General features: G+C 49.0%; 3 protein-coding genes across 6 annotated transcripts in view; 1 reads left to right on the top strand and 2 right to left on the bottom strand.

Annotated features, from left to right (window-relative positions):
* Positions 1-6,430: 6,430 nt before the first annotated feature.
* SLC22A7 (solute carrier family 22 member 7) lies at positions 6,431-12,288 on the top strand. 2 transcript variants are annotated; one of them, XM_032410214.1, is made up of 10 exons: positions 6,431-6,899; positions 7,544-7,647; positions 7,781-7,935; positions 8,060-8,228; positions 9,023-9,146; positions 9,487-9,596; positions 10,109-10,323; positions 10,485-10,593; positions 11,583-11,786; positions 12,198-12,288. In XM_032410214.1, the coding sequence occupies exons 1-10, from the start codon at positions 6,507-6,509 to the stop codon at positions 12,250-12,252; spliced, it is 1,638 nt and encodes a 545-aa protein (XP_032266105.1). In that variant the 5' UTR covers positions 6,431-6,506; the 3' UTR covers positions 12,253-12,288. The 2 variants fall into 2 exon arrangements, with proteins under 2 accessions (XP_032266105.1, XP_032266103.1); XM_032410212.1 differs by having other exon boundaries at positions 6,507-6,899; positions 7,520-7,647.
* A 657-nt stretch (positions 12,289-12,945) lies between these two features.
* CRIP3 (cysteine rich protein 3) lies at positions 12,946-16,106 on the bottom strand. Of its 3 annotated transcripts, XM_032410169.1 has the most exons (8): positions 16,024-16,106; positions 15,666-15,760; positions 15,167-15,224; positions 14,939-15,070; positions 14,134-14,205; positions 13,915-14,009; positions 13,759-13,816; positions 12,946-13,584 (listed from the first exon to the last, which is right to left on the bottom strand). In XM_032410169.1, exons 1-8 carry the CDS (start codon positions 16,064-16,066, stop codon positions 13,523-13,525), a joined length of 615 nt encoding a protein of 204 aa, XP_032266060.1. In that variant the 5' UTR covers positions 16,067-16,106; the 3' UTR covers positions 12,946-13,522. The 3 variants fall into 3 exon arrangements, with proteins under 3 accessions (XP_032266060.1, XP_032266057.1, XP_032266058.1); XM_032410167.1 differs by having other exon boundaries at positions 13,511-13,584; positions 13,759-14,009; XM_032410166.1 differs by having other exon boundaries at positions 12,946-14,009.
* A 5,323-nt stretch (positions 16,107-21,429) lies between these two features.
* Positions 21,430-26,442, bottom strand: part of ZNF318 (zinc finger protein 318) — a 44,435-nt gene continuing 39,422 nt past the window's right edge. Inside the window, exon 12 of the transcript XR_004300195.1 lies at positions 21,430-22,904. The gene's annotated coding sequence lies outside the window, so the exon portion shown is untranslated. The remainder of the gene's footprint in view (positions 22,905-26,442) is intronic.

Raw genomic sequence — 26,442 nt, 5'->3', positions numbered from 1 at the left:
CATGCTCTACTGACTGAGCCAGCCAGGCTCCCCAATGACTTCTTTTTTATGTTTAATTTTTTTTTTTTAATTCATTTCAGACAGAGAGATACAGAGTGAGAGAGAGAGCAGGAGCAGTGGGGAGAGGCAGAGGGAGAGGGAGAAGCAGACTCCCAGCTGAGCAGGGAGCCCGATGTGGGGCTCAATCCCAGGACCTGGAGATCATGACCTGAGCCGAAGGCAGACGCATAACTGACTGAGCCACCCAGGCACCCCATTTTTATGTTTATAATAATAGCTCTCTCGCAGGGCACCTGGGTGGCTCAGTCAGTTATGTGTTTGTCTTCGGCTCAGGTCATGATTCCAGAGTCCTGGGATCGAGTCCTGCGTCGGGCTCCCTGCTCAGTGGGGAGCCTGCTTCTCCCCTTCCCTCTGCCTGCTCCCCCTGCTTGTGTGTGCTCTCTCTCTCTGTCAGATAAATAAATACAATCTTTAAAAAAAAATAATAGTTCTCTCCCTCCCTCCTTCCCTGTCCCCCCCATAAATAGAAGAACATGTTATACTTGTTATTCTGAAACATAATTTTGATGCCCAACGATATGTCTTAAAATATAGTTTGTAGTGTATTCATAGAGTTGTGCAGCCATCACCACAGTCAATTTTAGAACAGTTCTACCACCACCAAAAGAAACTCCTTATCCATTAGCATTCACTCCCATATCTCCCCAACCCCTTCAGCCCCAGGCAGCTACTAATATACTTTCTGTTTCTATATAGATTTGTCTATTTTGGACATTTCATATAATACATGAAATACATTTCATACAATATATGACTCTTTGTGACTGCCATCTTTCACTTAGCATTGTTTTCGAGGTTCATCCCTATTGTAGTATTTATCAGTATTTCATTCCTTTTCATGGCTGAATCATATTCCATTCTGTGGACAGACCATATTTTATCCATTCATCAGTCGATCGACTTTTGGCTATCATGAAAAATGCTGCTATGAATATTCTTTTCCAAGTGTTTGTTTGGACAAATGTTTTCATTTCTCTCGGGTAAATACCTAGAAGTAGATTGCTGGGTCATTTGGTAATTTTATGTTTAACATTTTCAGGAATTACCAAACATTTCCACAGTGGTTGTGCCATTTTACATTCCCACCAGTAATGTATGAGAATCCTCATGGTCTTTTTAATGGCTACATAGTAGTTCATGGCATGAATGTTCCATAATTTATTTAACTAGTCCCTTAGTTGGATTTTTCATTAGATTCTTTCCAACTTTTTACTATTTCAAATAGTGTCAGAATTAACATCCTGGCTCCAATCTTTGCTTACCTCTTCAAGTCTAGTGCTAGGAAAAATCCCCAGAATAATCAAATAGATGAAAAATGGTCTCTTGTTCTATTTTTGAGAACGAATGCCAGGGATTATTCATTCATTATTTAGTATTCTTTCAATCATTCATTTATTCAACTAATTCTTCAGGCCATTGCTGAGCTCCACATGTATCAGAAACTATGCCAGCCATGGGTCATTATCAGAGAATTGAGACAAAGCATACTGTGCCCTCAAGGAGGTGGTTTTAAATTAACTTTTACTTGGCATGTGCTACATGCACTCAGGCAGAGACTCTGGGCCCAGCCTGGGAGCTTCAAGGAAGGCCCTCAGATGGATATGATTCTTAGACTGAATTTTGAAGGACAAACTGAAGTTGGACTGATGATGCGGAGAGGACGTTCCTGGCAGGAGGAGTGTGGGCCAGGTGTGGAGGTTACAGATGTGAATCGAGGAGTAGAGAGAGGAGTGAAAGGAGGTGGCACCAGGCCTGAGACAGGGGTAGGCTGTCCCAAGGAGGACAGCTTTAGAGGGTTATAGAGAATCTGTGCCCTCCTCACTCCCCAAGCCTGAGGCCTGCCAGGCACGCTCACCTCCTGAGGTCCAACACAGCTGTCAGAGCCTACCTGATGCTCCGTGGCTGAGGACCTGCCCAGGTCCTGGCTGACCTTCTCCCTACTTCCCAAGAAAGACATTTCTCTTTTCTGTCCTATGGCCCAGAGTGCTCTGAGGACAGGGGCACAGAGAAATAAGTGACTTCATCGAGGTTGCTCAGTCAGGGGCTAGAGAGGGGCCATAAGATCAAGGACATTGGAGGGGGCTTTATTAGTAGAAAGAGACCCTTGGGGATTACCCTGGAGAAGAGGGACAGGGTGGGAGTGTGGAGGGTGTGCCTCTCATCAACAGCCACAGGGGCCTGCTGAGATTCTCCCACTGGCTAATCAAGAGTCAAGGTCAGAATAAGAGCCGAGACCAACCCAAGACTGAAGGATGGTCAGGATGATCTTCAAGTCCTTAGCAGATGTCATTGCCCGTGGTGATGAGGTGATGGGGGAGGGGAGGCTGCATGGTCATGGGAATGTGGCCATGGGTCAGGGGGACACATGATACAAGCCCATTTTCATCAACTCTAGGTGGCACCTTCTCCATTCCTTCTCATCTATATACCATTAAACCCAAAGTGGCATAACATCCCGCCCATTACCACCACCATCAATTTTTACCACAATCACCATCTCTACATCCATTACCCACCTCTAACTCTCTTGCCAGCACCATCATTACTCAAATCACAGATACCTTCTCCCAAACCAGGCTCCATTACCACCATCACCACCAACATCACCATCAACGCTACTAGCCCTTGATGACATAATGATTAACTAGAGAGATAGGATTCCTGCTCTCAAGGAGCCTACACATCTTCATCATGACCACCAGCACCATCATTATCATCTACCACATAACCTTGTCACCACCACGGCCTTATAACCAACCACATCACTATTACCACTATCCTAGCCCCATACCCCTTACCCCTACCCCAATCACTCCCATCACCATCAGTTTACCATCAGTATTCCCATTCGATCATGATTACACCATCCCATCACCATACTTATCACTGCAATCGATACCATCAGTTGGAATTCCACCGTCATTACCACCATCATCATTGTAGGAAATAATTACATGGGTTGCAGCCATGGTTAATGGTCAGTGAAGCCCCAACTAAGATGGGGAGGTCATCTGAGGTCACTCAATGTGGAGAGGGACAAAAGGATAAGAAGTCCTGAAGTGTATGAAGTCCATATTGCAAGCAATCCCAAATAGGGAAATGTTTATCCTAGGAATTTATTCTTCCCCAAACCCTCCAACAGTTCTAGCAATAATTTCAACTAAGGAGTTGCTATTTTTTTCCAGTGCACAAGGCTCTCCTTCTCATCTAGTCTGGTATAAATGAATGCTTCCTCCAGCTTGGCCTCTGAGCTCAGGTTTGGATTCCCAGGTTGGAGAGGAATGAGGATAGTTAAAAACAAGCTCTCAACTGGTGATTTAGAGCTGATCTGCCCTCTGGTTAGACCCTTGGCATTTCAAACCTTGCCTGTCTAGTTCCATCATCTGCCTCCAAACATCATGGTCACTGTCACCACCACTCCTTGATGACATTAGAGAGGAGAGATGCCATATGAGGTGGGGGCAGGGAGTAAGATGAAGCCAGGAGTACAGTTAATACCAAATCACTCTCTATAGAAAGGGGCTAAGATCCCTCTGCCTGCCTCTCTGCCTACTTGTGCTCTCTCTCTATCTCTCTGTCAAATAAATAAATAAAATCTTTAAAAAAAAAAAAAAAAAAAAAAAAGAATGAGGACAAAGTCAAAAAAAAAGAAAGGGGCTAAGATTCAGATCTGAGTTTCTTAGGAGCCAATGCATAAGGGGAGAGATAACCACTATCTGACTATCAGCTCTTTCTCATGTTACGGTAGGAGAGAAATTCCCATTGTGGGGGGAAAAAAAAAACCCAAAAATGCACCACAGCCAATGCCCAGACTTGGCCTCATTGGCGGTTTCTTTGGCTGCGAAAACTTCAGAGTGTTCCCCATGGAGCCGCTGGAAGGACCACAGAGGTAAGATGTCCGCAAAACTTAGTTCTCTAAGCTGCAAAGGAATGTGGTATTTTACTTGTTTATTCGTATTTATTTATATTTACTTATTTGTATTTTAAGTAGGTTCTACGCCCAACATGGGGCTTGAACTCCTGACCCTGAGATCAAGAGTCGAATGCTCTACCAACGGAGCCAGCCAGGTGCCCTGGTATTTTATATTTTTACATAAATGATATGATTATGTGGTATTAAATGAGGGAGGAACCAACAGTGTAGAGGTCACACGTCGGTGAGAGCAAGAGGGGCAGGGGTTGTGTCCCTCCTGAGCTGGTCTCCAGGGCAGCTTGGGCAGCCATCAGGTGAACAAGAGGGAGAGGCCAAGGCTGTCCAGGGGACCGCACCAAGGTGTGAGGTGCCGACACGCTGGTGTGTTTGGGGAACTGGAGGGAAGTGGGGATGCCGTGGAAGGGCCAGGAGGAGGCTGAGGGGGGCGCCGAGCTTTGGGAGAATGGTGTGGGCCAAAGGAAGGAGCTGGGCTTTCACCCTCCAGCAGGGGGGGCTTTGCCCCAAGCCATTGTCCTGTCAGCTTTGGGTTTTAAATTGTCCACTGTGGGGGCGCCTGGGTGGCTCAGTCGTTAAGCGTCCGCCTTCGGCTCAGGTCATGATCCCAGGGTCCTGGGATCGAGCCCCGCATCGGGCTCCCTGCTCGGGCGGGAAGCCTGCTTCTCCCTCTCCCACTCCCCCTGCTTGTGTTCCTGCTCTCACTATGTCTCTCTCTGTCAAATAAATAAATAAATAAATAAAATGTTATAAAATAAAATAAAATGTCCACTGTGGCAGGTGTGTAGAGAGTGGGCTGAGAGGGGTGACACCGGAGGCCGGGAGGTTTGTTCACCTGGTTTGAACCCTCCCGCTAGACTGTGCGCTCCCTGAGAGCAGGGGCTGTGTGGAGCCATCTGGGTGCTCTGCAGAAGGCTTGGGTTATCTTACTATGATCGCCTCCTGCCGCTGCCCTCGCTCCCGTGCTATTAGCACCACCCTGACCACACACCGTGTCACTGAGTTAGTTCCCTTCTGGAGCTTTCTCAGGGAGCCCAGCAGCTTGGGCCAAAGGCCTGGGCCAGAGGCAGGGGTCCTGGTCCTCTCTCCAGCTGTGCCACTGTGTGGCCCCAGCAAGCACCCCCCACCCCCATTTCCTTAGCTGTTCAAAGTGAGGGCTAGATTAGACTAGGGGTTTTCACACTTTTTGGGGGGAGTCTGTTTGCTTAGAAATCTGGAGCCCTTAGAAAAAAATCTGACGTCCTCCCAGCTCTGCGAACCCAGAGTTCGGAGAAGCAGATCAGAATAAACCTGATATTGCTGGCCTCTGCCGTGCTTTTGCTGCAGACTCCGTGAATAAGAACTGAATGTAGAAGATCAGACAAACCCTGAGTCTTCGGCATTGCAGGTACCCATGGCGGGACCATGGCGAGCCCTCTCTTTCCCTACCCACCCAATCCCCCAAGGGGAAGCTCCGAAAATAGGGGCAGGGGGGCAGGCAGGAGGGACTATGTGTATGGGAAGTGGGAGAGTGATGGGTCTGGGATCACCCAGATGGACCAGGCTGCCCAGGCAGTTCCAGGTGTGTCTCAGGCCAGGGCATAAGGCTCCAGCTGGGGGCCTAAGGGTATATGGCGGCTTTGTGGCTCAGCAGAAAGAACTCTTCACCTGGTCAGGGCCTGGCCTTCAGTATGTATGTATGTATGTATGTATGTATTTAAGATAGAGCACACAAGCAGGGGGAATGGCAGGCAGAGGGAGAGGGAGAAGCAAGCAGGCTCCCCACTGAGCCGGGAGGCAGACCCGGGGCCCAATACCAGGGTCCTGGGATCACAACCAGAGCCAAAGGCAGTGAGCCACCCAGGTGCAACCCCCCACCCTTTTTAAAAAAAGATTTATTTATTTATTTGAGATGGAGAGAGAGAGAGTGAGTGAGGGGAGGGGCAGAGGGAGAGAAGCAGACGCCCTGCTGAATGATCCATGAGATCATGACCTGAGCCGAAATCACCTGTTGGATGCTTAACCAACTGAGCCCCCCCCAGGCGCCCCCTGGCCCTCAGTCTGGAATCCTGGGGGCCCAGGCAAGCTGTGCCTTCATTAGGTAAGGCTGACTTAAATCTTCCATAGAACAAAGGGCATCCCAGGAGAGTTGTCACCATGCCCCAGAGGACTCCTCCTCTTAGGAAGTCTTGGAGTCTAGGCGCTCCCTTCCCACACACCCAGCTACCCCAACATGGCAACCCGAGACTAGCCCACTTGGTCCCTGAGCACCGATCTGTAAGTCCCAGAGCCACAGAGTCAGTGACCTCTGAATGGATGGCGGCCCCTCCCCCAGGCTCTGGACCCTACAGGCAGGGATCCCTGAAGACCTGGTGATCAGGGAGGGCCCAGTCCTGGCCCAGCCCCCAGGGCTGGATTCTGCCTGCAGGCTCTCTGCTCTTCAGTCTAACTGCTCCCGCCTCCAGAGTCCAAGGGTCCAAGTGCTGCCCTGAGCCCTACAGAGGAAGGCCACACTGAGAACCGCTGGTGGGTGGGCGGCATGAGATTTGAGGAGCTGCTAGACCAGGTGGGCAGCTTTGGGCCCTTCCAGCTGTGGAACGTGGCCCTGCTGGCCCTGCCCCGGGTGCTGCTGCCCATGAACTTCCTCCTGCCCGTCTTCCTAGCGGCTGTACCTGCCCACCGCTGTGCGCTACCCGGTGCTCCGGCCAACTTCAGCCACCAGGACGCATGGCTGGAGGCCCACCTGCCCCAGGAGCCTGATGGCACCCTCAGCTCCTGCCTCTATTTCACCCACTCCCAGGCCCTCCCCAACACCACGTTTTGGGGAGCGGGTCAGAGCCCTGGGCAGCTGGAGGGTGAGCCCTCCACAGCGCCCTGCCCTCAGGGCTGGGACTACGACCGCTCTGAGTTCTCCTCCACCATCGCAACCGAGGTACCTGAGCGCAAGACTGGGGGCACATGAGTGGGATGCGCCTGCCACTGCCTTGGGTGATGACTATGTGGGCATGAGACACATTGCCTTACTTCTTAGAGTCTCAGTTTACCTATCTGTAGATGGGATCTATGAATTTAAAGCAGTGAGCTTCGTTCCTGGCCTGCAGTAAGGAGCCCATACCCGGGAGCTGCTATTATCAATTGGGAGGTGGTTAAGGGAGGGAAGGGCTAAGACGGCTCCAGGGAGCTGGGGGAGAGAGAGTTGAGAAGGGTGTTTCTAGAGTAGTAGGAGGAGAAACGACACAGGCCTTCTTTCTCTTCTTCTTTTTGGCCCCAGGTCTGGGATTTATATAATCCATCTAGAGGTGAACGTAGATGGGGGCAGCCTGTCTGGAGAGGAGCAGACCTGTTGTCAAAGTGAAGGCCCTCCGTGGAAAGAAGCTGAGGCTGCAGGACTGGGGAGGGGCAAAGTCTCTTACCCCTCAAGGTGGGGTGTAAATAGTTGAGGGTTTATTATCTGACGTGGAGGTACCAGGATGGGACCACTGACCTCAGAAGGTCCCAGAGTCTGGAGAGGAAGGGTCGGTGCTAACTGGAGAGGGCCTGTGCCCATGGGAGGCCCCTCCCTGTTTGTCCCTGCAGTGGGACCTTGTGTGCGAACAGAAAGGCCTGAACAAAGCCACTTCCACTTTCTTCTTTGCTGGTGTGCTGGTGGGAGCCGTGGCCTTCGGATACCTGTCTGACAGGTGGGGTGCAGTGGGGGGGGCAACGAGGGAGTGGGTGGGGAGCCCTCTCCCACTAGTTGGGGTAGGGCTTGGTCTACCTCTGTCGCAGGACCTCCCCTCTACAGGGAGCTGCCCCTGCATGACCCTCGTGCAGGTTTGGGCGGCGCCGTCTGCTGCTGGTGGCCTACGTGAGCTCCCTGGTGCTAGGCCTGGCATCTGCAGCCTCAGTCAGCTACGTCATGTTTGTCATCACCCGCACCCTCACTGGCGCAGCCCTGGCTGGCTTCACCATCATCGTGATGCCACTGGGTGAGGCAGGCAAAGGACGGGCAGGGCCTAGAAGACTGGAGGGAGGCAGTTGTCAAGGCTGAGACTGAGCCCATCTGGTTCTTGCTAACTTTCTTCCTGTCTCTGGTTCCTGCCCTGGGCCCAGAAATGGAATGGCTGGACGTGGGGCACCGCACCGTGGCAGGTGTCCTGAGCGGCACCTTCTGGACAGTGGGCGTGATGCTGTTGGCACTGGTCGGGTACCTGATACGGGACTGGCGATGGCTTCTGCTGGCTGTCACTCTGCCTTGTGCCCCAGGCATCCTCAGCCTCTGGTGAGGACTGTGGGCAGCTCGGGAGTGGGTGATAGAGGAAGTCAGAGACAGAATTAATCAGAGGCTGAGATTCGAATACAGAGTGACTGAGAGATGAAGAGAAAGAGAACGTCAGCGACCGAGAAACGGAAAAAGAGAGAACGAGAGACCAACCAATACAAAGAAGATGGCACCTGACATGAGAAGCAGAGAAACACAGGACAACATATAGAGAGACTGTGGAGAGACAGAGACAGAATCAGTGAGAGGTAGAAAGTGACAGAGACCAGGACTGAAAGGCGGATTCAGAGGGACAGATAGAGATGGTTGAAGCAGGGACAAGAGAGACAGGGATGGAGAGACAGGGCCAGCACAAGGGTAGGGAGCCCAAGCAGGAGGGTAGGAAGCCAGGCAGGGTGGGCATTTCATCACCTCCCCAAAATGAACTGGCTTTTGATGCCCTTTGGGGATTTCTGTATGTCTGTCTCTCCTCCATCCTATGCCCTCCTGTCACCTGTGGGAGAAGTGGGTGGCTGATGCTGGGGGCTGAGGTCTCGGGAATGATAGCAATCCAGTTGAATAGAGAAGGGAATTCTCGGCTGTGGTGGACCTAGGCCTGGGCAAGGCAGTGTGGGAGGAGGTGGCTTTTAAGTTGGGCCTTAAAGGATGAGTCAAAGTTCATCAGGGGAGGAGGGTTTGGGTCATGTTGAGGGACTGCATGAGCAAGGGCCTGGAGGATAGGCTGCGGTATGCGCAGGAGGGAGATGTGGCTGCGGGTGCTGACTCTGCCTGAAGGCCCTCCTGCTGTCCCCCAGGTGGGTGCCTGAGTCTGCACGCTGGCTTCTGACCCGGGGCCGTGTGGAGGAGGCCCACAGGTACCTGCTCCGCTGCGCCAGGCTCAATGGGCGTCCCATGGGTGAAGACAGCCTGAGCCGGGAGGTGAGGGAGAATGTGTGTGTGAGTGCAGGCAAGTGCGTGTGTGGGGGGGTGCATGTGTGTGTGTGCACATGAGTGTGTGAGGCCTACGTCAAGCTCCCCCTTCCTGGGGCCCACTGTATGTGCAGGGAAAGCTCCTGGCCCCCAGTGGAGAGTTCCAAACTCTTCAAGATGTCCTACCTGGCTCCGGTGGGCCACATCCTTGACTCAGGGCCCACCCTACTCAGCTTGCAAGTGCATCCCCAAGAAGGAGGTGGCATAGAGACCCAGGGAGATCAACGTGCCTAGCTAAGCCGTGTGCCTAAGCCAACTGACGTCACAAACTCTCCTTCTCTCCTGCCAGGCCCTGAACAAAGTGGCCACTCGGGAGCGAGTGGTTCAAAGACCCTCGTACCTAGATCTGTTCCGGACCCCACGGCTCCGACACATCTCACTATGCTGCATGGTGATGTGGTGAGGAGGGGGCCTGGCCTGGGCCTAGCAGGGTGGGGATGGGTGGACCAAAAGGCAGCGGACTCCAGGACGGTGCTGAGTGTGAGAGGAAGATGGACAAGTGAACTGTAACTGTGCAGGGCAGGAGGACCTGCCCCTGGGGGCATGGAGCTCTGGAAAGTCACAAGATGGAGCAGGCATCAGAGGCAGGGCTCAAATGCAGGCTCTGCCACTTCCTTTCTGTGAGACCTTGGACAGGTCACTTAACACCGAGCCTCAGAGTCCCTTCTGCAAAACAGGACGCTTTTAGTTCCTACCTCACAGGCTTGCTGTGCAGATTAGGTAAAGACGCTTTCGCCATTGGCAGGAGCCGCACACTCCCGGGGGGTTATGGGGACAGGGAAGGCGGTGGGCAGTGGGCTCTGGAGGTGGGGGAGGTGGTCCTTCTAAAAGGCCAAGGCTCCCTAAAAAGAGAGGACAAGGAGTGGGGGGTGAAAAGGAAGGCCCCTGAGTGGCATCACGACCCCCTTCAGGTTTGGAGTGAATTTCTCCTATTATGGCCTGAGCCTGGACGTGTCGGGGCTGGGGCTGAACGTGTACCAAACACAGCTGCTGTTCGGGGCTGTGGAGCTGCCGTCCAAGCTGCTGGTCTACCTGTTTGTGCACCACGCGGGACGCCGTCTCACGCAAGCAGGAGCGCTGCTGGGCACCGCCCTTGCTTTGGGGATCAGTCTGCTGGTGACCTCCGGTGAGCCCCGCCCACTCCCCGGAGGCCCCGCCTCCTGCCCAAGAACGCCCGCCCTTTCCCGGAAGCCCCTACTCAAAGCCCTCCACTAGGGGAACCTCCCATCCTGGGAGCTCTGGGTCTCCCACAAGGCCCGCTCACTGCCTGTACCCCTTTTCTTCCAGAGATGGGGGCCTGGAGCACCGCCCTGGCGGTGACAGGAAAAGGTTTTTCTGAAGCTGCCTTCACCACTGCCTACCTGTTCACGTCGGAGTTGTACCCTACTGTGCTCAGGTGAGGGGAGCCTGGGTCCCAGGCAACCCACCCCGGGGAGGGCTTGTAGTCACATCTTTTTACCAACACCCTACACACACACACACACACACACACACACACTCTGCAGCCTAGTTCCTCCCACCCATTCCTCACACCAGACCCAGAATACAGAGCTAATCAGAGCCATCTGTGCATGCTTAAATCTGGGAGAAGGCAGAGCATTTATCTTTACTAAGTGACCCTGAGTGAGGTCACACTTCTCTGGGCCTCCTTTAAAACAAAAGTCACAAAAAGCGCCATCTGCCCTTCCCTTCCCTTCCCATTCACCACAGCCCAGGCAGAACTGCCCTAAGGGGTAGTCTCTGGACCTGAGGCCTGGGGCCCTTTTTTTACTTTTTAAAAGATTCTATTCATTTGAGAGAGAGAGAGAACACGAGTGAGGAGAGGGGCAGAGGGGGAGGGAGAGGGAAAGGGAGAGAATCTCAAGCAGACTCCCACGGAGCTGAGGTGGGGTTTCATCCCACACCCCCTAGATAGTGACCTGAGCCAAAATCCAGAGTGGCCATGCTCAACCGACTTAGCCACCCAGGCGCCCCCTGGTGCCCTTTCAGCTAGCTAATTGGCAGGTGGGGAGAAGACTGTAGGCAGCTGGGTATGTTTCGAAAGCCTTGCTCCTCCTCTACCAACATGGCAGGGTCTCTAGGAGCCGGGACCCTCTTCCTTCCACACTACCCTTTCCCCACCCCTTTTGTGACGACTTTTCTTTTCCTTCAGCAGTACCAGATTGGTTCTGTCAGAATGGGAGTCCCATTCTCTGGTGAATGCTGGCTTGGGGGTCCCCGGCCTGGGGACAGGTGGGAAGACCACCTGAAAGAAGCCTCAGCTTTCTTAGCCATCTGGGGAGAAGGGGATATCAGGACTTGCCAGCCCAGGATGGGAGCCCTTGTGAGGCATGACCCTAAGTAGGTGTGAACACCAACCCCTTCCCCCATCCTCTCTCCGAACAGACAGACAGGGATGGGGCTGACTTCACTGGTGGGCCGGCTGGGGGGCTCTTTGGCCCCACTGGCGGCCTTGCTGGATGGAGTATGGCTGTCACTGCCCAAGCTCGCTTATGGGGGGATCGCCCTGCTGGCTGCCTGCACTGCCCTCCTGCTACCAGAGACGAGGCAAGCACAGCTGCCGGAGACCATCCAGGACGTGGAGAGGAGGTGTGTGCACAGAACTGTGTCTGTGTGAGCACATGCATGTGGGAATGAGTGCTCAAGTACCTGACGCCTTAGGTAGGATTCAGAGAAGACGTGTCTGCGTGTTGTGTATCTGGTGCTTCTATGCAAGTGTGCGTGGGTGTATGACTTGAGGTTTGTAAAAGTATGCATGAGTCCGTATGTGTGTGTGTACATGGATATCGAAGATTGTCCAGGAAGAGGTGGATGTGTGCACACTCAGGTATGCCTATACATCAGGGATGTATATAAGCATGTGTGGGAGTCACCTGTGGGAGTACCCTTGTTTGTATACCAGCAGCTGGGGAGAGGTGTAGGCCAGCCCTGATGGGGCAGGCTCGGGTGGGAGGCCCAGGGGCTAAACCCCACCATTGCTCATGACTCCTTCCTCCCCAGTGCCCCATCCAGCCTTCAGGAGGAAGAGATACCCATGAAGCAGGTCCAGGACTGAGTGGTATCAGGGGCAGGCCCTCCACAGAAGTTCTGCAGCAGGGGCTGGAAGACCAGAAGGGCAGGCCCTGTGGCTGGGGCTAGGGGCATCAAGCCCCCTCCCCAGGGTTGGAGTTGCCACCAGTGCCCCCTCTCTGTGCTCATTCAGCCTTGACTGTTTGGCCTCCAGCAACTGGGTGACTGAATGCAGTGGGCTCCTGAATAATTCTGGTACCCTTTTCATGGCTGGGGGAGTTCCATAAATGAAGGTGCCCCATGGGTTTGGGCAGCAGTGAGTTGTGGAATGAGCCCTGGATAGGAAGCCAGTCTGACCCTGGGATCTGATCCCAACTTTGCCACTGATTTGCTGTGAGACCTTAGGCATGTGGCTTTCCCTCTCAAGGCTTCAGTCTGTTCATCTCTCAATTGGATAATCAAGCCTCTTAGCAGACCTCACCACAGGATCTGTTGTCATGCTCAAACGAGATGCCGAATAACGTTTCTTTCTTTCTTTTTTTTTTTTTTAAGATTTTATTTATTTATTTGACAGAGAGAGAGACAGCAAGAGAGGGAACACAAGCAGGGGGAGTGGCAGAGGGAGAAGCAGGCTTCCCGCCGAGCAGGGAGCCTGATGCGGGGCTCGATCCCAGGACCCTGGGATCATGACCCGAGCCGAAGGCATACGCCTAACGACTGAGCCACCCAGGCACCCTAACGTGCTTCTTCTAGAGACTGTGCTAAAGAAGGGACTGCCCTATGATGACTTCTGGCACCAAAAGGCTGGTGGGCATGCTGTCCACTGTGTGGTACTGGGAGCTGCCCAGGACTAGGGTACCAGGAGAATAGAGCTCTTTGTTCCCGTGGCTGGCCCTGTACCTACCATGCACTTTGCAGGGTAATGCATCCTCCACCCCACACCTCCCATCCTCCAACCCATTGTTTAGGCCTCATGCCCAAAGAAGAGTTGAAGGCATGGGAGCCAACATTTTATTGGAGAAGCCAGAATAAACACGTTTTTTAAGTACTTGAAGTTAAAGAATTTGCTAGGGAAAGGGCCTGGGAAGGCCAGGAGGCTACCCTTTAAAATGTGGTGGCCTATGTCCCCTAGCCAGATCGGAACAGGAAAGGGAGGAATCGGCAAAGTCTAGACTCCCTGGTCTACCATGGAGCCTAGGCCCAGGCCACTGGAAGACCATCTTCCCCCCGTGGGACTGGAGAATTCTGTAGCTCTCATTGGATCATGGAGGGGATGGTATGAGGCCTGAGTTAGAGTGACCTCTCCTGTGAGCATCTCATTTGGATCTTATCTCCACGGGGTCATAGATGTAGCAGCCCACATCACCAATGTTCACACCTGAGGGAGAGAGCCCCATCACCAAGGGCCTTGGGGCTGGGAGGTGTGGGGCTGAGGGATGAAGGGAATTGGGAGGGACCTGGGGTGTGTGTGACCACCCCAGTTTTTGTCCACACATCCCCACAGACCCACATGCCATACTTTAGGCCCACTGTCTGGGGTGGGGCCGCCCACCTTTGGGGCCAAACAGGTAGCCGTAGCAGGGGATGTGGCAGTAGGGGACGCCGTCATGCTGGGACATAGAGAGAAAGAGAGCCATCTCAGCTTGACTCTCTTCCCATCTCCAGCCTCCCTCCTCCCAACATAAGCACCCATCCCTGCCCTGTTCACCTCAGCATGACTCCCAGCAGTCAGGGTCTTCCGGCAGCGCTGGCACCTCAGACAGGGTCGGTGCCAATTTCTGCCCAAAGACATCACCTTCTCAGCTGGTGGTGGAGAGAACTGGTAATTCCAGGAGCAGGGCAAGGAGACCTACCTGCTTTGCACCACCTCCCTACACTTTGATGCCCATCCTCTGCCCCCCTCCCCAAGCTTTCCATTGTCACTTACCAAAATAGACAGGTTCCTCACAGCCAGGGCACAGTGAAGTCTCCCCAGTGAATGTCTTCATGTGGGGAGGGCCTTTAAGGGGAAGAGGCCCTGGCTAGGGCTGAGGCGGGGGCCAGGCCGAAGCAGGGCCCATCAGCACCAGCCTGTACATGGCTTCTTCCAAAAGCCATGCTCATCCCAGAGCCCCCCACCCAGCTGGCCAGGAGTCTTTCTTGGGCAGAGCTGAGTCTCCTATGACCCCCACCTCCTGCCCCATCCCTTTCTGCAGAAGGGACCACCTGCTTCCTTCTCCTCCTAGGGGATCAGGTACCCACCAGCTCAACCCTGTCAGCAACTCAATCCTCAGGAAACCTGAGCTGATACAGGAGCGGGCCTGTATGGGTGTCAGGTGTTGGGGAGCATGGTGTCATTGACCACTCTAGGGGATGGGAGGAAGGAACAGGGAGAGGGGAGAAGTGGAAGAATATGAGGGGCTGGCCCTGTCTCAATGACCTCGTACTCCTAGGTCATTCTTCCATGGCCTTGGCCTGGGAGAGGCCTGAATTCCGGGCCAGCTTTGCCTCTGACTTGCTGTGACTGCACGAGGCCACTCGCTCTCTCCAAACCACCTTGGTTCCCAATTTACCTCTTAACTCAGCAGCCAGCAGCTGACATGAGAGAACCCCCCAAAAAGGGCCATGAATAAGAGAAGACTTTGCCACAAAGTTGTAGGAATGTGAAGCAGAGGACTAGGGTGGCAGACTGCCACCTGGTCTACCCTGTTCCACCTGGGGATGAGGAGTAGCTGGGGCCCAACTTCACTTACTTTTCTTGCCCTGGGGGAGGCCAGTCCTGGGCCTGGGGGGGCTGAAACTGCTGGGGCTGAGGGGAGTGGTGCTGGCTGGGGTGGGAGTGGGAGGGTTGTAGAGGTAGGAGCCCACACCACCAATGTTCACCCCTGCAGAGAAAACAGGGGCTGTCAGGCTTGAACCTCCAGCTCCCAGCCACAAAGAGGGTCCTGCTGTCCCCTGGCCTCTTCTAGGTTGGTACTTACCCCTGGGTCCAAAGAGAGCCCCATAGCATGGCTTGTGGCAATACGGCCTCCCATTGTGCTAGACACAAGCAGAGGAAAGAGAGCTGCTCAGGGCTAAAGAAGCGGGGAGTGGGGGGGACGTGGGGAGCTCTCCTGTGTCCCACAGGCCTTCCCTCAACACAGACTGCCAGGTGTGTCTGTCCATTGGCCTTGGCTGGTGGGGTTGGGAGGGGTGGAGGGTGAACTGGCATGTCAGAATTGCCACTGTGGTCAGGAGAAAGGGCAAGAGCAGGTCAGAAAACTGCTGCTTCCCTCCCCTCCCACCAAAAGGCATGGGGTCCACCCCCCACCAGCACAACTCAGGTGTCCCAAATCCTGGCTGGTGTGGGGCCCTCCGGGTAAGTGGTCTTGGTATGTGACTGCGGAGGTTGCCTTTAGTGAGCCTCCTGAGCCGAAACTGGGGGCTGGTGCTTAGGGGACAGTGACAGACACAGGGCTGTGCGCCCTGGCCAGGCCTCACCTCTGCATGCCCTCCTGGGGACAGGACACTGTGGCAGCGCTCACATTTCAGGCAGAAGCGGTGCCAGTTCTGGCCCAGGGAGCTCACCTTCTCCGCTGTGGGGGACAAGGTGGAACCGGACTGTGGAGAGCCAGGCCACGCAGCGGGCGCCCCCTGTCCCCCCTCAGCCCCCTCCCCGCCTTTTTCCTAGAGACGATAGGGAGTGTCCCCGGGGGGGGGGGGGGGGGGTCAGCTCCAACCCGCCCAAGTGCCCTGCGCCCCAGAGGTGGAAAGGGGGTCTGAGGCCACACCGTCGTCAGCTTCTCGAACGCCCCGGCTCACACTCGCCCCATCTCCCCCTCCTCAGCCCGGGCCTCACCGAAGAAAACGGGCTGCTGGCAACGCGGGCAGGTCCAGCTCATGGCTCCGCACAGGGCAGCCGGCGCCACACACAGTAGTAACCACCGAGGGGGGCTCCGTTCCCGCCCCCTTCGCTGGCTCCGCCCATGGCTCCGCTGTGAGCCTCATTGGGCAGAAACCGCAGCTCCTCGGCGCCTATTGGCCGTCAGAAATTTAGAACAACTGCACCTGGGAGACGCAGGCGACCTCGCAGGTCTTTCCAAAAACTAAAGCCTCCGACCGGTGGAGATGAGAGAGGGACCTGAAGCCCGACGGGAAAGGAAGAGAGCAATGAAGACGACTGGAAGGGTGGCACTAGTTTCTGGCTTGGTACAAAGGGAAAACTGTCCAGAGTACAGACGTCATGAAAACACTGTAATTTCCTCAAAGCGAGGGGTCAGGCATTCTTTGAAATGGCTTAATTCCGCCTTGACAGTCTCAGGTGGTTAAGAGCGTCGGAATCTGGAGCGCATCTCTGCCACTTACTCTCTGGCTTCAGACAAATTACTTAACCTCCCTCTGCATCCATTTTATTTGTACAATGAGTATGATGATTAATCGCTACCTCATAGGATTGTTGTGGAAACTGAGTAAGTTAGTACGTGCAAAGTGCCCAAACAGTGATTGGCACATAGCTGCTATAAAAGCGATAGCTATCATTATGATAGATCCCATAATGAACTCAAGACTCTTTGGAAGCCTCAAAATGTGGTCTGGATACAATAGTTTTCTTGTGAAATTACAATGCTTATTAAATTTAAATGTATCATTCAGACACCAATTACATAATCCTAATTTAGTTTTAAGGTGTTTTAATATTTGTTACAAGTAGCCCAAGAGTGCTTCAAAGGACACTTCAAGAAAACCCACAGAGAAAGGGAGAAAATATTTGCAAATATAGTATCTGGTAAGGATCCAGTAATCAGAATATCTATATAAAGAGCTCTTACACCTCAATAATAAAAAGACAACCCAATTTAAAAACAGTCAAAGAATTTGAATAGACATTTTTCTTTTTTTTTTTTTTTTTTTTTTTTTAAAGATTTTATTTATTTATTTGACAGAGAGAGAGATAGCGAGAGCAGGAACACAAGCAGGGGGAGTGGGAGAGGGAGAAGCAGGCTTCCCGCTGAGCAGGGAGCCCGATGTGGGGCTCGATCCCAGGACCCTGGGATCATGACCTGAGCCGAAGGCAGACGCTTAACGACTGAGCCACCCAGGCGCCCCTGAATAGACATTTTTCTAAAGAAGATATACACATGGCCAACAAGCACATGAAAAAATGCTCAACATCATTAGTCATTAGGGAAAGGAAAATCAGGATCACAATGAGATACCATTATAGACCTATTAGAATGGCTATAATAAAAAAAGATAATAACAGGTGTTAGGATGTGTCAAAATTGGATTCCTCATATGCTGTTGATGAGAATGTAAAACAGTACAGCCCTTTGAAAAACATTCTGGTAACTCCTCAAAAGGTTAAAGAGAGTTACTGTATGATCCAGCAATTGCAATTCTGGGTATATACCCAAGAGAAATGAACGCCTATGTCCACACGAAAATTTGTACATGAATGTTCATAGTACTGCTATTCACAACAGCCAAAAGTCCATCAACTGATGAAACAGATGGACAATGTGGCATATCTGTGATAGAAGAGGATTCAGCCATAAAAAGGAATGAAGTACTGATGCACACTACAACCTGGATGAGCCATAAAAACATGCTAAGTGAAAGAAGCCAGACACATAACACCACATATTGTATGATTCCATTTATATGAAATGTCCAGAATAGGGAAATCCATAAAGACAGAAAAGTGGATTGGTGGTTCCTAGGGGTGTGGAGGAGGGGCAATTGGGCATATCTGCTAAGGGGGTATTAGGTCTCTTTATGGGGAGATGAAAATGGTCTGGAATTAGATAGTGATGATAGTTGTACAACCTCATGAATATACTAAAAATTAATGAATTGTATACCTTAGAAGGGTGAACTTTATGATATGTGAATAATTTCTCAACAATAATAATGATAATGCCTGAAGAGAACTTATTTTTTAAAGAAGGTAGCTCAGGGAATGAGGGGCAGGAAAGAGAGCTGATGACTATGTGCCAGTGCCCCAGCAGAGAACAGACTCCCTCGATGAAGTATTAGGTGGTGAAATGAAGAGTGTTCTGGAGTGTCTTTGTCAAGTCAGCTCAGAAACAGCTCAAGGGTGTGTGTGTGCTGAACTTAGCCTTCAGCTGCAGTGGGTGAGCCCTGCTAGGTGAAAGGAGTCCTATTTGTGTCTCAGGAGTCCGAGACCCTCTCTGGACTTCAGTTCCCTCACTGGGTAATGGGATAGGACTGGTGTCTGAATTTCCACTCAACACTCCTGTTGCCTCACTTGTCTCCATCAGTACTTTCTCCTTTTAACACTTGTTTTATCCTCCTTGTTGACTTCTAAAGGTGGAAGGCTGCACACCATGAAACAAACTTTTCTATACTTTCTCATTATCTGTTTCTTGTTTTGGGAACTATTTCAAGAATCTTAGTTTTATAACTGTTTCTTGATGGGCTTCTTTAACAAACTTGAAAAATATTAGTCTCCACCGATATTTTACTTTTGTGTTTCTGCCTCTCTCATTCGTTTCTCACAGAAGGTGGCTTGAGGTTCACCGTTTTTTGTTCTCTATGGCTCTCATGGAGAAGGTCTTACTTCAGGAGGTTGGGAGGACTTCATTGTAGTCATTCATAGACACTGCATTTATTCTCCTTTAGGAAGGTTGGCTTCATTTGCCCACAGAACTATCCTTACAATTTCTGGGGCATATCAAATAATCTTTCACTGAGGCTCTGTAGCTCTTTCTGTGTGGGATCACCTTGGCCACATACCTCAGCCTCCTAGAGAGGTCATCTTTACCAGTGCATCCAGCACAGGGCCCCACACAAAGAAACAAGTGTCGGAGTGTGAGCGCCACGCTGCCTTCACACAACTTGCACTGAGTCAGTGGGGCAAGTGCTATACTGCTCCCGTCTTCGGCGGCCTTCCTGTGTTGTATGGCCATGACAAACACAGTATGCCTTGTCTCTTCTAGTTCAGTGCTTAGAAAAGACTAGTTGAGGCTCCTCCTTTTCAAATATTGGCCATTCATTTGCAAGTACAGCAAATCACAGTATTCCACTCTTCTTCCTTGCCTGGCTTCTATTATTCTGTCTCTAAAAGAGGCTTTGTAAAGAATGCTAACAGGGAAAATGAACACTTCTTGTAGGAATGTACTTGTAGTTACTGACAGTGGCTGTTTTGAATACTTGTGTGACTAAAGCCTGTAACGTGATAGTTTAACAAATACCACAAATGGTTAAGTCCAGTTGAGTGTAGGAATTACCTAATCAGCTGTCAGTGTGGAGTCTGTTTTTTTTTTTAAAGATTTTATTTATTCATTTGACACAGAGAGACACAGTGAGAGAGGGAACACAAGCAGGTGGAGTGGGAGAGGGAGAAGCAGGCTTCCCGTGGAGCAGGGAGCCCGATGCGGGGCTCGATCCCAGGACCCCGGGATCATGACCTGAGCCAAAGGCAGACGCTCAACCGACTGAGCCACCCAGGCGCCCCAGACTGTTGGTAGTTTTTGATGAATTGACCCTTTTATTGTTATGAAGCTGAAGAAACAAGCTTTTCAACTCAAGATGAGTGGTGGTGAAGATTATGGCCCCAAACACCTGAAGGCTGTCACATGGATGAGGCATTAGGGGCACTACTGAGACCCCAGGATAGAGGTCACAGAGAAGCAGATTGGGATTCTGTCCAAGAAAAGAACCTTCTTACAGAGCCCAAACATGGGGTGGTTGCTTCAGATAGTAGTGAGCTTCCTATCTCTGGATGTTATAAATAACATTGGAGAACAAACCAACTGATCACCAGTGTTGCAGAAGGGATGCCAGCATCATACACAGACAGATATTTGAGTTTTCCTCACAATTGGCAGTATATGATTTTGTGATTCTATTACCAAAAAAGAGTTTCAAATTTGTTAGCAAGAGAGCACTGTTAAAATAGTGACAGCTACCACCTATGGAATACCAGTCCCAGGCACTTTACTTGTTATTTCTGATCCTACAAGAACCTGGTGAGGGGTTTAAATGCTACATTATCGGGGCGCCTGGGTGGCTCAGTAGGTTAAGTGTCTGCCTTTGGCTCAGGTCATGATCCCAGCTCAGCAGGGGAGTCTGCTTCTCCCTCTCTGTCTGCCCCTGCTTGTGTGCTCTCTCTCTCTCACTCACTCTCTTAAATAAATAAATAATTAAAAAAAAATGCTACATCATCAATTGTACATAAAAGGAGAGTGGCTTGGGGGCGCCTGGGTGGCTCAGTCGTTAAGCGTCTGCCTTCGGCTCAGGTCATGGTCCCAGGGTCCTGGGATCGAGCTCCGCATCGGGCTCCCTGCTCAGTGGGAAGCCTGCTTCTCCCTCTCCCACTCCCCCTGCTTGTGTTCCTGCTCTCGCTATCTCTCTGTCAAATAAATAAATAAAATCTTAAAAATAAATAAATAAATAAAGGAGAGTGGCTTGGAGAAGTTAAGAGATTTCTTCAAATCATACAGACCCAAGACTCTCAAGCTCATACTCTTTCCACTCCCTGCTTCTAAGCATGGTTTCTGCTAAGCTGCCCATGTGTTTGAGTCTGAATAGCACCTTGTCTGCACAGCACCTCTGTGCCTAAAGGTAAGAGGACCTCTCCAGGTAAATAATGGGTTGCAAGAGACAAGGGCATGTCACTAAAGCTTTTCCATGGCTTCTCAGTGCCCTCAAGGTAAAGTTTTTAACTTGGCTCTAAGGACCTCACCTTTCCAGTTCTAGCCATTTCTCCTGTTTCTCCCTCCAGCCACACTAAATGAGCTTCATAAACCTGTGAAATCCTTTCCTGCCTCAGGGCCTTTGCAAATGGTATCTCCCTTCTGGGAACTTGCTTCCTCAATATCTTCATCTCACTAATTCCTGCCTAACTTCAGGTCCCCCTCACCTACTCAATACCAGACTATTGGCCCCAGGCATTCTCTCCCGTAGCATCCTGTGCTGGAGGGCCAAGGGGGTACAATCAACAACACCTGTGTTTTCCCTACTTGAGAGCTCAACCAAATGAGGAAATAAAGGCTACATTTGTAGCTTAGTGGGAGAATAAAATAGGTTTGCCAACTTCCTGCCCCCCCACCCCACCCCCAAATTTAGGCTTTGTTAGTCTGTGAGCTCCATGAGGGCAGGGACCAGGAATGCTTTGCCAAACGCTGTGTATGCTTCCAATGCCTTGCTTAATCTCTGATACAGAGTGCTCAATAAATATTTATTGGTGAAAGAATATTAAATGTTATACACAAGTCTCCCTCAAATGTGAGTAGATGAGGGCTAATGAAGAGATGTGGAGTTAGGAGGGGACTGGTAGGAGTTAAGAGTTTCATTACAACAAAAGCCCTGGGGCAAGGGAAGCTTAGGTGGCTAGGAGTAAGAATTTAGGAGTTTGTTTCTTCATACCCATAAGGATCAGCATGTATGAGGCAAACCAGAATATGATTTAAACTGATCCTGATTACAAATACTAGATAACTAATAAAAAGAGAACTGAAAATCTGCTTTGGCAGCAAACCAGTCCCACTAATTGCAGTCATTCACAAGAACTTACTAATTAAGCTTAATTAGCATGTGGCACAATTATGTGTATCATTAAATATATGGCAAATGAGAGAATGTGGGAAAGTGTTAAGTAAACTGTAAAGCACCTTACAAATATGACTGCTATAATGTTTCAGGTTAGCACTGAGTTTTGATTACAACTATAAAGTCCACTTATTTTATATCTTTGTAGACTTGTCCAAGTATATGGGCATACGCTTATAACTTTTAAGGCATTATCAAAAACTTTGTTCCTCAATGACTCTTGAAAGGTTTCACTCAGTTCTGGTATGTTAATGAAAAATTAGTCTTACCTTTGATCACCATGTTACTTAACCTTTATTACCCATACATAACCTGTGTGCTTTCTCATTCCATCTTCTGAGTTTCTCCTCTAACTAGAAAGCTTTACTTTCTGCCATTTATGTTACTTAAAAAAAAAAAAAAAATAGAAACATACACACAAGACAAAACCAGACTGAAATGTTTTCTTAAAAACACACTAGCAAGTCTGTTTGACCTTTTTTCTTGTTTTCCAGCATCCACTTACTGCCATTACATGGACCTGTTGAGAGCATTCTGTATATAGCTACTTGTGGTTAGCTGCTTGGGGTTATGGACTGGGCTACATTTTGTGATTCAGTGGCATCAGCTGGGCTAATTCAGAATCAAGGCTGCAGGAAACGACCCTCTGATCTCTCACCATGGTTGCCTTCAACTTATGCTCATGAAGAAATCAACAACAGCTTTCAATGGTGGTTTTCCATACAAAGATGGGCCTGGTTTCGCAAATATCATTTGGAAATGTGTATTTCATCTAAAAATACATAAAAATAACTACATCCAAATAATTTGCAGCACGAAAAATATATCCATATGCTGGAAACCGAGAAGAAAACAAGAGGAGTGAAACTTGGTGGTCAGCTTGCTTATAGGTCTGACAGATGGTGACAATGCTCTGTGATGTGAACTATTGGCAAGTTCCTCATCTCATTTTTTATAATATACAAGCATAGTCGTTCCAGGTCACGAGACTATGTTAAGGAAACTAAAACAGTTTAATCTTACGAATTCAGAAAAATGCAAAAGCTTACCTTTTTATAGAGGAGTTTCTCAGTTCCTCTATGAAACTCAAAATCACAGAATCAGAAGTCAAGTTCCAGGCTCTTCCCAGCTCCAAAATGACTGGGCTTTTTCTCTTCTTCTCTGGAGCTTTTGGAAGAGGCAGAGCTATAACATCTTTATTCATACTACATTTATTACTACCAACCCCCACCACCAAAAACAGGGCAGCAATTACCAGTATCTTGTGGGGACAAGAACTTTGTGATAAAAAGCCACAAAGAGGAAGGCTATAAAACCAAGGTGGCACTGAATCTTTGCAGCTGTATAGGGGACACTCACTTTTCTACTTAGAAGGATTTCCTTTGAAGAACCTCATCTCCCCCCATTCTAGATTGTTCAGTAGGGTAGATCTTGTCTTTCCATGGTGAGCTTCTGACCAGGGCCTGGTCTGAGTACTTTATCCACCTGTCCACAGTAATTGTTCAGGGCTAGAAGTGTGGCCCAAATCACACTCATCCTCTTCCCTGAGACTTTTCCATGAGACTTTTTGGTGTTATTAGGCAAAATACACTTTCATTTTCTAGATAGAAACCTTATAAGGCCATAGCAGCATGAGACTGCAGGGGCTATCTTGCCCCTGAGTGAAGAGAAAATGAGGCCAAGCACAGCTGAGAGGAAGGGGAAGGGAGGGTCCTAATGACATCTCTGGCCTCCAGGATCTAACTCTGCCCCAGTTTCCCCAGTATCAAGTAATAAATTATCCCCTATCCATTTTTCTTAAGGTTGTTTGAGTTAGGTTTCTGTTACAACCAAGAGTCCTAATTAATATAATGTGCATCTTTATACAGTTCTTGTGCTTCTTCTTGTATTTAGGAATTGCATCATGTTGTATAAAATTCTGACACTGTAAATTGCTTTATATACATATTTTCTTAATGCATGATTTTTAGAATAACCATGTAAGAAAAAGGACTAGAAAATGATATATAAAAAATGGATCTTAGACAAGTTATCCAATTAAATAACAGGCAAAGAATTTGGATAGTTTTCCAAAGAAGATACACAAATGGCCAATAAGCACATGAAAAAATGCTTGGCATCATTAGTCATTAAAGAAGTGTAAATGAAAACCATAAGGACATACCATTTTTACATCCACTAGGATGGCTGTAATCAAAAAGGAAAAAGAAAATAACAAGTGTTGGAAAAGATGTGGAGAAAATGAAACCCTCACATTTCTGGTAGTAGGGTAAAGTGATGCAGTTGCTGTGGAGAACAGTTTGACAGTTCCTCAAAAAGTTACATATATTGTGATTTCACAGAAATGGCAGAGTAGAGAGTTACAAGAATCAGTCCTTCACTGAAGCTATCATTAAGCTGGCAAAAACAGATAGAAGCAACGTTTTCAAAACTCTGGAATCTAATAAAACTTAGAGTGGAGTCCAACCAGTGGTGTGCTTAATGAAAAAAGAAGCTGTTAAATTTCAGTAACAAAATGTTGCGGCATTTTTGTTTACCTGTCTATCATCCCCCTATTCCCCAGTTCGGCGGTGACTGTGGGATAGTAGTCCATATTCCTGGTGTGGCTTGCTAGTGCCAGGGGAGGAGAGATGCACCCTATTCTCAAAAGACTGTAGCTGTCAATTTGGCCCTATCTGGTGGTTCCCTTCGGGACCCATGCTGAGTCTGACCTTTGTTTTGCCCCCTCAGCCTGGAGCAGCTTTCCAAGCTGCTGGTGACTGCCTAGAGCAAGAGACAGAGAATTGAACAAGCAGCAGATGGATCTAAAAGCCTGACAAGTAGGAGACAGAGGAGGAAGCTACACGGGGAAATAAGGACTCTGAAGGGCTACTGTGTGATTGGGGAAATCCATCATACAAAGTGCATGCCCAGGGATAGATGCATGTTCAGAAAAGACCTGAGAGGACCCTAGGTTTGCACCTTTGGCTGATCTTTGGGTTCCATGCAATCAGGAGGTGAAGGCTAAGGCAGAGTTTCAAGCAAATTGGCTTAGCATTGAAGTAGTGCCCCAGCTCAGAGCCAACCTACAAAAACCTGGAGAGGTGGTGGTGGTGTTTTTACTCCAGCCATTTAAGGAAATCTCTGCCAGGACACTGACTGACTGCTGAGATAATGGAACAGAGTTTCAGTGATCACACACAACAAGAAATGCAGTCTTAGCAAACATAGTTTAGAAAAGTCAATGAACAAATGGATGACAACAGCCTTCAATAATCAAAAACAACAAACCCTGGGAAGGGGATGATTCCCAGATGGACACACTGTAATATTCAAAATGTTCAGTTTTAAACAAAAAAAAAAAATCACAAGGTATAAAAAGAATAAAGAAAGTATGGTTCATTCACAGGAAAAAAAAAAAAAAAGAAGTTTATAGAAACCATCACCAAAGAAGCCCAAACATTGGACTTACAAGGCAAATACTTTATATTTTTTTAAGATTTTTAAAAATTTTTTTAAAGTAATCTCTACACCCAACATGGGGCTCAAACTCACAACCCCAAGATCAAGAGTTGCATGTTCTAATCACTAAGCCAGCCAGGCACCCCATTTGGCAAATATTTTAAATCAAATGTCTTAAATATGTTCAAAGAGCTAAAGAAAACAATAGACAAAAAATCTAAAGGAAACTAGGAGAATGAAGAAATGAATAAAGAATATCCATAAAGAGATATACATTATTTATATTATTATATTAATATACATTTATTATTATAAGAACCAAATAAAAATTCTAGAGCTAAAAAGTATAGTAGCTGAAACAGAAAACTCATTACAGGGATTCAACAGCAGATTCAAGCTGGCAAAAGAAAAAAATGAGTGAACTTGAAGATAGGACTATTGAAATTATTCTGAGTAGGAGAAATAAAAAAAAGAAGACTCTCAACCAAGATTCTATATCCACAAAACTATCCTTCAAACAAAAGGGAAATTAAGACCTTTCTAGAGAAACAAAAGCTGAGGAGTTCATCACTAGTAGACCTGTCCTACATGAAAAACAAAAGGGAATCCTTTAGGCTGAAATGAAAGGACACTAGACAATAACTCAAACTGTATAAAGAAAGAAATCCAGTAAAAGTAACCATGTAGGTAAATATAAAAGCCAGTATTATTGTATATTTGGTTTGTAACTCCCCATTAGTTTCCCATATGATTTAAAAGGCAAATGCATAAAACAATAACTGTAAATCTATGTTAATCAGAACACACACAAAAATCTATGTTAATCAGCACACAATTGTAACAAACACCATAAGGATGGAGATGAACTGAAATGAAGGGAGAGAGAGTTCTACAGTAGTAGTTGGAGATTCCAATACTTCACTTCAATAAAGAACAGAACATCTAGACAGAAGTTCAATAAGGAAAGAGAGGACTTGAACAACACTGAACTAAGTAGACCTAACAGACATATACAGAATACTTCATCCAGAAACAGAATACGCACTGGACTCCTGGGTGCCTCAGTTGGTTAAGTGTCTGCCTTCGGCTCAGGTCATGATCCCAGGGTCCTGGGATCGAGTCCCACATCAGGTCCTTGCTCAGCAGGGAGCCTGCTTCTCCCTCTGCCTGCCACTCCCCCTGCTTGTGCACACTCTCTCTCTCTCTGACAAATAAATAAAATCTTAAGAAAAAAAAAAAAAAACCAGAATACACATTCTTTTCA

Source organism: Phoca vitulina, unplaced genomic scaffold, assembly GCF_004348235.1.
Source record: "Phoca vitulina isolate PV1807 unplaced genomic scaffold, GSC_HSeal_1.0 scaffold11, whole genome shotgun sequence".
Taxonomy (NCBI): Eukaryota; Metazoa; Chordata; class Mammalia; order Carnivora; family Phocidae; genus Phoca; species Phoca vitulina.
This window is presented reverse-complemented; position numbering and strand designations above follow the sequence as displayed.

What these genes read in the sequence shown, in the direction of transcription:
- SLC22A7 (XM_032410212.1), top strand. Translation starts at nt 6,507, where the DNA reads ATGAGATTTGAGGAGCTGCTAGACCAGGTGGGCAGCTTTGGGCCCTTC. An exon ending in CAGTCTGCTGGTGACCTCCG is followed by an intron (nt 10,324 to 10,484) that starts GTGAGCCCCGCC and finishes CTTTTCTTCCAG; the next exon opens with AGATGGGGGCCTGGAGCACC. An exon ending in TTGTACCCTACTGTGCTCAG is followed by an intron (nt 10,594 to 11,582) that starts GTGAGGGGAGCC and finishes CTCTCCGAACAG; the next exon opens with ACAGACAGGGATGGGGCTGA.
- CRIP3 (XM_032410166.1), bottom strand. Translation starts at nt 16,066, where the DNA reads ATGAGCTGGACCTGCCCGCGTTGCCAGCAGCCCGTTTTCTTCG. An exon ending in CCAGCAGCCCGTTTTCTTCG is followed by an intron (nt 15,761 to 16,023) that starts GTGAGGCCCGGG and finishes TGTCCCCCACAG; the next exon opens with CGGAGAAGGTGAGCTCCCTG. An exon ending in CCCCAGGAGGGCATGCAGAG is followed by an intron (nt 15,225 to 15,665) that starts GTGAGGCCTGGC and finishes GCTTGTGTCTAG; the next exon opens with CACAATGGGAGGCCGTATTG.